This window comes from Mandrillus leucophaeus, unplaced genomic scaffold, assembly GCF_000951045.1.
Source record: "Mandrillus leucophaeus isolate KB7577 unplaced genomic scaffold, Mleu.le_1.0 Scaffold71, whole genome shotgun sequence".
Classification (NCBI taxonomy): Eukaryota; Metazoa; Chordata; class Mammalia; order Primates; family Cercopithecidae; genus Mandrillus; species Mandrillus leucophaeus.
Window position 1 is genome coordinate 1,631,257 of NW_012107697.1, and position 12,438 is coordinate 1,643,694.

The 12,438-nt window shown below is 40.5% G+C and overlaps 1 protein-coding gene across 2 annotated transcripts in view; it reads right to left on the bottom strand.

Annotated features, from left to right (window-relative positions):
• Positions 1–12,438, bottom strand: part of DDX6 (DEAD (Asp-Glu-Ala-Asp) box helicase 6) — a 43,635-nt gene that overhangs the window by 6,023 nt on the left and 25,174 nt on the right. For both annotated transcript variants that reach the window (XM_011964897.1, XM_011964898.1), the window contains exons 6-11: positions 8,698–8,844; positions 7,045–7,139; positions 3,782–3,904; positions 2,633–2,761; positions 1,039–1,155; positions 132–195 (exon numbers count right to left, since the gene is read on the bottom strand). In XM_011964897.1, the coding sequence (XP_011820287.1) occupies positions 132–195; positions 1,039–1,155; positions 2,633–2,761; positions 3,782–3,904; positions 7,045–7,139; positions 8,698–8,844 (675 nt within the window). The remainder of the gene's footprint in view (positions 1–131; positions 196–1,038; positions 1,156–2,632; positions 2,762–3,781; positions 3,905–7,044; positions 7,140–8,697; positions 8,845–12,438) is intronic.

Consider the following 12,438-nt stretch of genomic DNA (forward strand, 5'->3'; position numbering starts at 1 on the left):
AAAAAAAATCCTAGAAGTATTGGTAGGGTGTGCTGGACTATGTCACACGTTGCACCGTGTAGTATGAACAAAGAAAGCAAAAAAGAACTTGGGAGAAAAACACTGGGTAAAGGAAATACAAAAATACTTACCAGTGCAAACAAGATTGCGGCATAAGCCATTTCGGAAATCATGAAATACACGATTTCGATGTTCCTAGGAGAAAGCAATTTATTCCATTTGATTAGCACTCATATACAGCCCCAAATTTCCCATGATTATTTCTCCTAGTCGATCGGTTCTACCCAAAATCTGTTTATAAGTGAACCATGACATTAAGCTGCTTTCAAAACCAAATATGAGTTATTGATCTCTTCATCTACAGAAACTGTTTACTTACGAAATTTCATAATGTAGTTAACAAAAAGCCATTTTGTTAAGTTTTAAATTATTTTTTGCTAAATCAAATTCTGAAATTTAGACATTGCATCTTTCTCTAAAGGCAAACAGTAAAGAAAAAAGAAAAATCAGCCAGCTGAGGGGCCATATTTAAAAATCCAGAGCAATGCTGTCCAGTAGAAATTTCTGTAATAAAGGAAATGTTTGTGTCTGTACTTCCACTTCCAATACAGTATCCAGCAGCAACAGGTGCCTAACTGAGCACTTGAAATGTGGCTGTGATTGAGAAACTGACTTTTTATTTTAATTTTAACTGATTTAAACGGCCACATGTGGCTGGTGGTTACTGGATTAAACAGAGAATTAAACATGGGAATGAAAGGAAGAATACAATTTTACATTTGTATTATGCCTGACAGCTTACAAAGTACTCATTTAAACATTTATCTTAATTTTCCTAACTACCTTGTAAGTTATGAGTATGTACTATTATCTCTATTTTATTGCTAGAAAATGAACCTTAGGGAGGTCAAAATGAAAGGTCCTTTGGCTACTAAGGAACAGTTTATTCTTAAACTCAGGACATTTAAAAGAACATTAAAACAAAATAAAATCAGAGATTTCTTGTTAAATTTGTGCAAGTTCTAGTTTTATACTCACCTGCCTCATTTTAGCATGAATATAGAAGCAAGAATAACCCAGTTGAGAAATCTTCTTGGCTAGTAATTCAACTCGCTGAGAGGAGTTACAGAAAATGATCGACTGGTTTATCTGAAGCTGAGCACAGAAAAAATAAGTATGAGAAAAATAAAAACCTTCATTTGGCTTGCCAAATCTTGAAAACACTAACCAGCAAACAAGAAACATTAACATGGTCTAAAACTTAGAATCTTATGATATGAGAGAGATGGTAAATTCTAAGTACTTTAATAGATGGAATATAATAATATCTAAGATTTATTGTATTAGAGTGTATTTCTTAAGGGCCACGTAACTGTCAACAAGAGTAATACAATTGATTATCTGATTCCAAGTAGTTATGTTTTATGTTTTTCCATTTAAGAATACCTGTGTGTGTGTGTGAAATGGAGTTTCACTCTTGTTGCCCAGACTGGAGTGCAATGGTACAATCTTAGCTCACTGCAACCTCCACCTCCTGGGTTCAAGGGATTCTCCAGCCTCAGCCTCCTGAGGAGCTGGGATTATAGGCACCCACCACCATGCCTGGCTAATTTTTGTATTTTCAGTAGAGACGGGGTTTCAGCATGTTGGTCAGGCTGGTCTCGAACTCCTGACCTCAGGTGGTCTGCCCACCTTGGCTTTCCAAAGTGCTGGGATTACAGGTGTGAGCCACCGTGCCCAGCCAAGAACATCTTCTTTAATATACTCACAACCAATGCCACTAGCACTGGGCAGCACTTCAGCACCATGAGTAGGGGTCAATTAAAACCGTGAAATCAGCAACAAAAACTTGAAAAATATGGCACAGTGAAAAGGATACTTGTTCACAGTATGAGAGCTAAACAAGAGGACAGAACATTGTCTTCTTCAACCTCAGCTGGGTATGTGCGTGTCAGGTGACTTAAACTCTTTGCCACACTGTACACGTCCACAAATGACTGCTAAACTGCCTTGAGTATTAATTCTGGAGTTACAAATAAATTCTAGTGACTAAGCAAATTCACAAATACAAAATATGTGAATAATGAGTATTAACCCTAGTAAAGGTCTAAGTATTTCAGAAACTATTCAAAAGTGTATCTGTGACTTGTTAATCATTTAGTATCAACTTTAGGTCAACAACTAAAACTGCCTTTTAGGAAACATTATGAATTTTTTAAAAACTTTTCTTTTCCTTCCCAAGATGGAGTCTTGCTCTGTCGCCCAGAGCTGGAGTGCAATGGCGTGATCTTGGCTCACTGCAACTTCTGCCTCCTGGGTTCAAGCAATTCTCCTGCCTCAGCCTCCCAAGTAGCTGGGATTATGGGCACGCACCACCACGCCCAGCTAGTTTTTTTGTTTTTTGTAGTAGAGACGGGGTTTCTCCATGTTGGCCAGGCTGGTCTCGAACTCCTGACCTCGTGATCCGCCTGCCTCAGCCTCCCAAAATGCTGGCATTACAGGCATGAGCTACCACGCCAAGCCAGAAACACTGTGAACTTTTATACAGTGAAGATAGTAGGAAAACTGATGAAATAATCTGTTTTACTGGGACTCGAGAGATAATATTCAACAGCAGAAGCCTACTTCTTACCCTGGAGAAAAGTGTGTTGAGGCAGTGTACTTTTTGGCGCTCAGTTACATATGCGTAGTACTGGGTTACTCCCTTCAGAGTTAGTTCCTCCATCAGGTTAATCTCATAGGGTTTCTGCAAATGGGAATTCTGGGAGGGGGGAAGAAAAAGATGGTTTTTCTTCTTAAATGAAAGCAGAGTTCATCTCAAATTCAAAATATACCCACCCTATAGGTTTCTGTCTAATCAACTCTTGCTATAAGGGATGCAACTCTCTTCAAAACAAAATATATGATCTGTCATTACAGAATTTTCCCCCCGCTGCCCTGAGATGGAGTCTTGCTATCACCTAGGCTGGAGTGTAGTGGCACCATCTCCACTCACTGCAACCTCCACCTCCTGGGTTCAAGTGATTCTCCTGCCTCAGCCTCCCGAGTAGCTGGGATTACAGGCACACGCTGCCACAACAGACTTATTTTTGTATTTTTAGTAGAGACGGGGATTTCACCATGTTGCCCATGCTGGTCTCGAACTCCTGACCTTGTGATCTGCCCACCTTGGCCCCCCAAAGTGCTGGGATTACAGGCCTGAGTCACCACGCAAGACCCGATAGAAATAAATTAAGATATAAGATCTCAAAAATGCATCTAAGTTACTACAGGTTGAGTATTCCTTATCCAAAATGCTTAGGAACAAAAGCGTTTCAGGTTTTAAATTTTTTCTAATTTTGGAATATGCGCGTTACACTTAGTGACTGAGCATCCTTAATTTGAAAATTCAAAATCAAAAGAACATTTCCTTTTAGCATCATGTTTGTGGCTCAAAAGGTTTCAAATTCTGCAGTATTTTGGATTTCAGTTTACGATACTCAAGCTCTATTTTGTATATAGAATAATATTGGAATCAATTCAGCTAGCACCAATGGCTATGTCATCATGACACCAAAAACTAAGTGAAAGATGAGGAATTTAATTAATTACTATTACAACCTTCTTAAAAAGTCAGTTAATTTATGTAAAACAAATCTTTAATTGATCAACTGAAGAAAGAGCCAAAGGCTTGAAATAGCTAGTATAAAGTATTTTCACAGATAGGAAGATGTAATTACGAATAAAAGCATACTCATAGGTCATAGGATGGCACTGATTCCAAGTACAGATTTATACTCACCATGAACTTCTGTACACTAAGAGGGAAAGTAGCGGAATATAGTAAAATCTGCCTGTTTTTAGGTAGCGTGAGAATAATATCCTCCATTATCTGCACAAAATCCTGTGACAGCAACTTATCTGCCTGCAGTAGAAAGCAAAGACAATTTTAAAAACAATAAAATAATGTCTAAGGTCTTTGGTTAATACATGGTCAAAGAATAAGGCATCATCCAACAAAAGCATCCATGAAATGTTCCCGGTGGAAAACAATAAATTCTCTCTAACACTGCAGAGTCAAATATGCGTAAGGGGGTAGAATCTATGATCCCCATCTTCTAGGGGAAAAAAAAATTCTACACTACACAGATAAACTTCCCCCTTTCTATAACAGAATTTAATTAATTAATTTATTTTTAGAGACAGCATTTCACTCTGTCACCCAGGATGGGATGCAGTGGCATAATCATAGCTTACTGTATGCAGCCTGAACCTCCTGGGCTCAAGTGATCATCTTGCCTCAGCCTACCGACCTACTGAGAAGCTGGGACTACAGACACATACCCACGCCCAGCTCAACAGAATTTTAATGTGATGATTCTCATTAAAGAGGTAGTATGGTGTACGTGTTTAAAAGTACAGGTTCTGGCTGCGCACGGTGGCTCACGCCTGTAATCCCAGCACTTTGGGAGGCCGAGGCAGGAGGATCACGAGGTCAAGAGTTCGAGACCAGCCTGACAAACATGGTGAAACCCCATCTCTACAAAATATACAAAAATTAGCAGGGTGTGGTGCATCGCACCTGTAATCCCAGCTACTTGGGAGGCTGGGGCAGAATAATTGCTTGAACCTGGGAAGTGGAGGTTGCAGTGAGCCGAGATCACACCACTGCACTTCAGCCTGGGCAACAAAGCAAGACTCTGTCTCAAAAAAAAGTACAGGTTCTAGAGCTAAACTGCCAGGTTGAAATCTTGCCTCCTTCATTTCTTAGCTGTGTGGGAATGTTACAGAACTACTCTGTACTTCAGTTTCCACAACTGTAAAATTGTAAAACTAAAATTTGGATGTTTACATGATGTAGTAACTACTTTACAGGGATTTAGAAAAAACTTGGCTAAGGTCAGGTATGGTGGCTCACACCTGTAATCCCAGCACACTGGGAGGCTGAGGCGGGCAGAGCATTGAGGTCAGGAGTTCAAGACCAGCCTGACCAACATGGAGAAACCCTGTCTCTACTAAAAATACAAAATTAGCCGGGCATGGTGGCACATGCCTGTAATCCGAGCTACTTGAGAGGCTGAGGCAGGAGAATCACTTGAACGAGGTTGAGGTTGAGGTTGCGGGGAGCTGAGGTTGTGCCACTGCACTCCAACCTGGGCAAAGAGACTCCGTCTCAAAAAAAACCAAACCAAACCAAAACAAAACAAAAAAGAAAAAACTTGGCTTTCAAGTTATCCAGCCACTCCTCTTCTTAAAAATTAAACCTAAACTCTGGCACCTGTAAGAAAAAGACAAAAGCTGAATTCTTACGAATGCCTAGCTACTGTATCTGAAGTATAAAACATATTTTATAAGCAAATTAAAATCTGGATGTCTACATACTATAGTAACTACTTGACAGGACACCTACCTTATAGGTTTCTTGTAAAAATTAAATGGAAAGAAAAAAAAAATATAAAGCACTTAGTGTTGGTACCCAGTGACTAATAAATGTTCTCTCATTACTTAAAGATAAAAGCCTGATTTGAATTAAATGTTACCTAAAACACAAACCAGGCCAGTGTGGTGGCTCACGCCTGCAATCCCAGCACTTTGAGAGGCTGAGGCGGGAGGATCACCTGAGGTCAGGAGTTCAAGACTAGCCTGGCCAACACAGCGAAAACCCGCCTCTACTAAAAATACAAAAATTAGCCAAGTGTGGGTAGTACACATCTGTAATCTCAGCTACTCAGGAGGCTGAGGCATGAGGACCACTTGAAGCCGGGAGGCAGAGATTGTAGTGAGCTGAGATCACGCCACTGCACTCCAGTCTGGGTAACAGAGTGAGTCTGTCTCAAAAAAATAGTAATAATAATAAAACACAAACCAAATGTGAAAATAACCTCATGTCAAAATATTAACACTGATACACTACAGATCCTCCTTGACTTACAATGGGATTATGTTCTGATAAATTCATCCTAAGTTGAAAATATTACCCAAACCTACTGAACATCATCACTTAGCCTAGCCTCCTTGAAACATGCTCCACTTAGCTTATAGTTGGGCAAAATCACTTGACAACACCGTATACTGTACAGTATCGGCTGTCTGCCCTCAATGATCATGTGGCTGACTGGAAGCTGCAGTTTGCTGCTGATGCCCAGCATCATGGGAATATCATATAGCATATTACTAACCAGGAAAAAAATTAATCTTAAAAATTCAAAGTACGGTTTCTAATGAAAGCTTATCACTTCCACTGAAAAACCATAAAGTGAACCATCGTAAGTCAGGGACCATCTATATATGTACAAAACATGGCTAGATCCCAGGACTACAGATTTTAATAAGTTTTTAAAAGGCATTTATAACACGGTGAGATAATACGTCTAACAGAGATTAATAACCAAACAGTACAAAGTAGTATGCACAAAATGAGACAATATATATTATATGCTTTTAAAAATTAATCGCCAAGGCTGGGCACGGTGGCTCAGGCCTGTAATCCCAGCACTTTGGGAGGCTGAGACGGGCGGATCACGAGGTCAGGAGATCGAGACCATCCTGGCTAACACGGTGAAACCCCATCTCTACTAAAAAAAAAAAAAACTAGCTGGGCGAGGTGGCGGGTGCCTGTAGTCCCAGCTACTCGGGAGGCTGAGGCAGGAGAATGGCATAAACCCGAGAGGCGGAGCTTGCAGTGAGCTGAGATCCGGCCACTGGACTCCAGCCTGGGCAACAGAGCGAGACTCTGTCTCAAAAAAAAAAAAAAATTAATCGCCGAGTAGAAAGAGATGTAGAATAAATTTGGCTTTGCGGTTATTCACTCCTCTTCTAAAAAATGAAAATAAAACCTAATCTCTGCTATCTCTAAGAAAAAGACAAAAAGGAGAATTCCAATGAATGCCTATAATCTACTCCCGCTGACGGGTAAAACACATTTTATAAGCAAATTAATTTAAACTGATTGCTTATGTGTTTACTAGATCATAAACACAAGCAGCTTTTGCTTCATTCACTGGCAGTTATAAGCAAAGCAGAGAAAAGTACAGAATAGTATAATGCCAAATGAAGAGATATTACCTCATCCAACACTATCATCTGGACATGATCAACCTTTGCTACTCCTTTCTTAATAAGATCCAGGATTCTCCCAGGGGTAGCAATCACCACGTGCACTATGCAAGATTTAGAAAACATGTATTCTCATTAATTTTAATTTGGGCAAAAAGTATATTGTAAAGGTTTATCATATTACAGTCCTGAGTTGCTTAATGATAATTCTGAGAAATGCATTGCTATGCGATGGTACAGCCTACTCCACTGTATAGCTCCATTATAATCTTATGGGAACACCGACATACATGTGGTCTGTCACTGATCAAAACATTGTTGTGCAGCACATGACTATCTTTTATCAGAAACACTAGGCCGGGCACCGCGGCTCATCCATGTAATTCCAGCACTTTGGGAGGCCCAGGTGGGTGGATCACATGAGGTCAGGAGTTCGAGACCAGCCTGGTCAACATGGTGAAACCCTGTCTCTACTAAAAATACAAAAATTAGCTGGGTGTGGTGGTGGGAGCCTGTAATCCCAGCTACTCAGGAGGCTGAGGTAGGAGAATCGCTTGAACCCAGGAGGCAGAGGTTGCAGTGAGCCGAGACCACACAACTGCACTCCAGCCTGGGCAACAGAGTAAGACTGTGCCTCAAATTAAAAAAAAAAAAAGAAAAGAAACACATTGTGTTATAGAGGTGGGAATAACACAAAAAGGTCCAAAGATGTGTTTTAGGATAAAGTCTTCCATTTCACCGCAGGATGCTTAAAAAATACTTTTCACCTCTACACTGGGTGGGGTACAGCTTCCCAAATCACCTGCTTCCAACAGGAGGCATACTTTCTTGTCTTAGGGTAATTTCCAATTAATAACAGAAGGCACACCAGACTTCTGACATAAAAGCAATGCCTCTAATCTGGAACAGTGAACCGAGTATTGTTAAAAGGATCAAACAAGATAACAATTTTTAAAAAACCTATGCAATACAAAGAATATATCACATAATTATATATAGTATTCTAACTAAAATTTTAGATATAATTTTATGAGTGATCTCATTCTTGCTGTTTTGTTACCTTTTTCCACTTAGCAATGTATCATGAAAATCTTAATGAAAATGAATACAGATCAACTTCACTCCTTAATGACTATGTAGAATACTATTCAGACTATACTTTAATGTATTTATTTAGCCAATCTCCTTCTAAGTTGGTCCAACTTTTTGGCACGACAAACCACCCCATAGTAAACAACTTTGTACATACAGCCCTACATTTACCCAACTTTTTTCTTCAGGAAAGATTCTTAAAAATATAATTTATAATTTTAAAATAAGACTGCCAAATTGCTCATGATAGAGATGTAAGTTGACACCCCCACGTTTACAACATAGCCTATTTCTCCACAAACTCACATTAATGTCTACTACTACTTTTAGCTTTACCAATTAAACAGGTAAAATTACTATAAACTTGCTGTTTTAGAATTACTAATAAAGTCAAATATTGCTTTCAATTACGGTCAATCTGTTTTTTTCTCTTGAATGCAATGGTCATTTCCTTTTTTAACTGCAGGATTTCTGTTCCTTAATTCTTAAAAACAATTTTTAATAATTTACTGAAACACTTGAGACTAAAATTACAGAGAGCTACACTACCTTTCAGTAATCATTTCTTACCTGTATCATCAAGCCTCATTATGTCATCTCGTAAATTGGTTCCTCCTGTGGTTGCCATCACTTTGGCCCCTCCCATGTGTTTGCTGACCTGGATGCAAATTTGACTGACCTGTAGAGCAAGTTCTCTAGTGGGAACAATCACCATTGCTGAAACAACATCAAGGAACATATGAGAAAATATGGGGTGAGGTGGGAGAACATACTATACATTATATTTACAAAATGCAAGAAGCTACAGAAATACTGCCCCTTATGATGCAGTGGCTCAAGCCTGTAATCCCAGCACTCTGGGAGGCCAAGGTGGACAGATCACGAGGAGTTTGAGAGCAGCCTCACCAACATGGTGAAACCCCACCTCTACTAAAAATACAAAAATTATCCAGGCTTGGTGGCATGCAGCTGTAATACCACCTACTCAGGAGACTGAAGCAGGAGAATCACTTGAACCCTGGAGGCGGACGTTGCAGTGAGCGAAGATCGCGCCACTGCACTCCAGCCTGGGCAACAGAATGAGACTCAGTTTCAAAAAAAAAAAAAGGCGGCCAGACGGCAGTGGCTCACACCTATAATACCAGCACTTTGGGAGTGCTGGGATCCACCCAAGGTGGGTGGATCACCTGAGGTCTGGAGTTTGAGACCAGCCTGACCCTATCTCCACTAAAACTACAAAATCAGCCAGGCGTGATGGCACATGCCTGTAATCCCAGCTACTAGGGAGGTGAGGCAGGAGAATCGTGAACCCAGGAGGCAGAGGTTGCAGTGAGCTGAGATCGCACCATTGCACTCCAGTCTGGGAAACAAGAGCAAACCTCCGTCTCAAAAAAAAATAAAAAATAAAAAAAGAAAAGAAAAGAAAAGAAAAGGAAACACTGCCCTTATAATCTAGATACTGAGAAGTATTAAAAAATTGGGCTGGGTAGCACAGTGAGTAACTCACACCTGGAATCCCAGCAGTTTTGGAGGCTGAGACGGGAGGATCATTTGAGCTCAGGAGTATGAGACCAGCCTGGGCAACGTAACAAGACCCCATCTCTACTAAAAAAATAAAAAAAACTAAAAGTAGAATCATCACAAGACTCACAGGACATTATGAAAACTCAAATGGACAAATCTCTTTACAAAAAGAGAACTTATTATAGTGTCCCAGATTTAGACTTTCCCTCAGCAATACTATCATATAAATATTACACTCTTCTTTTTCTTTTGAGATGGAGTCTTGTTCTATTGTCCAGGATGGAGTGCAGTGGCGCCATCTCAGCTCACTGCAACCTCCGCCTCCCAGGTTCAAGTGATTCTCCTGCCTAAGCCTCCTGAGTAACTGGGATTGATTACAGGCGTCCGCCACCACACCCAGCTAATTTTTTGTATTTTTAGTGGAGACAGGGTTTCACCATGTTGGCCCTGCTGATCTCAAACTCCTGACCTCAAGCGATTCTCCTGCCTCGGCCTCCCCAAGTGCTAGGATTACAGGTGTGAGTCATTGCACCCGGCCTTCTGCTGCTGCTGCTGCTTTTTTTGTTTTGAGACAGAGTCTCGCTCTGTTGCCCAGGCTGGAATGCAGTAGCATGATCTTGGCTCACTGCAACCTCCACCTCCCAGGTTCAAGCAATTCTCCTGTCTCAGCCTCCTGAGTAGCTGGGACTACAGGCACTTGCCACCACACCCAGCTAATTTTTGTGTTTTTAGTAGAGATAGGGTTTCACCCCGTTAGCCAGGCTGGTCTTGAACTCCTGACCTCAGGTGACCTGCCCACCTCAGCCTCTAGAAGTGCTGGGATTACAGGCATGAGGCACCACACCCAGCCAACACCCTTTCTTAATTACAAACTTTTAGCATGTTGAGTTGGCAACCATTAGCTCAAAGTTTATTAACTTAATATTTCTAAGAGCCCCAACTACATTTGAGTCAGATTCACCAGTGTAAAACACCTAAGTAGGAAACTCCTGCTCTCTAGGTTCTATTTATATCATATGAAAAGTCGGAAGAAATGGTAATTACAGATTAAGAAAGCTAAAAATGTAAAGTTTCAGAGGTGAAATCTTAATTCCATTAACTTACACTGAATATAACTATGAAAACTGTTTATTCCCCACTGCCGAGGCTCTTAAAATCTCAGAACCCACAGACTTTAAACAGAAGTTCATGTTTCTACAAGGAATTCTGCTAACACTCATCTGCCACAAGAAATAGTTCCATAGTTTATAAGTAGCAATGTCAACTAATTTAACCTCTCAGGATCTCAGCTGTCTTTTTTTTTTTTTTTGAGTTAAGAGTCTCACTCTGTCACCCAGGCTGGAGTACAATGGCACAATCTTGGCTCACCGCAACCTCCACCTCCTGGGTTCAAGTGACTCTCGTGACTCAGACTTCTGAGTAGCTGGAATTACAGGTGTGTGCCACCACATCCAGCTAATTTTTGTATTTTTAGTAGAGACAGCGTTTTGCAATGCTGGCCAAGCTGGTCTTAAATATCTGGCCTCAGGTGACCCACCCACTCTGACCTCCCAAAGTGCTGGGATTACAGGCTGTGAGGCACTGTGCCCAGCCTCAGCTTTCCTACCTATAGGGCACTAATACTTATTTTTCCTGTCTCACTGGAATGCTGTCGAAACTGTGTATCATATAAAAACACTCTTAAAACTAGAAATCTCTAAAAAGCTGGGAATCATTTTTAAAAGACCATCATCATCAGGCTAAAAAAAAATCTGAAAAGAAAGAATACAGATTTTAGATAATGTAAATTCTGACTAAAAAAAGGCGTAGTATCTTCTACACATAGCTCCAAGGCTGAAACTCCCATTTTTAGTTTAAAAACAAACTTTTGTTCAACTAACCTTGTATATTGTCCTTCTTCAGGTCTAGCCGTTCAAGTAAGGGAATGAGGTAGGCACCGCTCTTGCCTGTTCCATTTTTTGCTCTAGCTAAGATATCCCTACCAGATAAAGCAATGGGAATGCTCTCCTCCTAAAAGAGATAAGACAATACAAAATTACTTGTGAATTTAGTACACAAGCAAATTCCTCTCTGAAATACACTGAAGGATACCTCTTTTCGGTATTGCTTTAAGTATCCTACATTTGAATTCTACATGAATAGCAGAGATCCAAGTAAATCAGCAGGACCAGTCAACATCAACATCATTATAAACCAGTACTTAATAGAACTGCTCACAGAATTTTAAATTGTAACCCAACGTCATAAAAACTGCGTTATGTGTGTGTCTGAAGAAAACAACAAAGAAAGTGGAGGAATTCAGGCTGACCCAGAAATAGCACTTGAAAATACAGACAAAACAAAAGCAAAGCCTCCTTCAAACAAAAATTGGAAAAATGGCCAGGCACAGCAGCTCATGCCTGTAATCCCAGCACACTGGGAGGCAGAAGTGGGGGATGGCTTGAGCCCAGGAGTTCAACACCAGCCTGGGCAATTGGGCAACATGAAAAAACCCCAACTCTACAAAAATTACAGAAATTAGCTGGGTGTGGTGGTAGGTGTCTGTAACCCTTGAGAGGCTGAGCCAGGAGGTCAAGGGTGAAGTGAGCCATGATTGCACCACTGTACTCTGGCATGAAAGAGATCTTGTCTCCAAAAAAAAAGCTAGACACAGTGGCTCACATCTGTAATCCCACCATTACGGGAGACCAAAGCAAAAGGATCACTTGAGCCCAGGAGTTTGAGAACAGCCTAGGCAAGATGGTGAGACCCCATCTCTACAAAAATTTTTAAAGGAAAAAGCAAAAA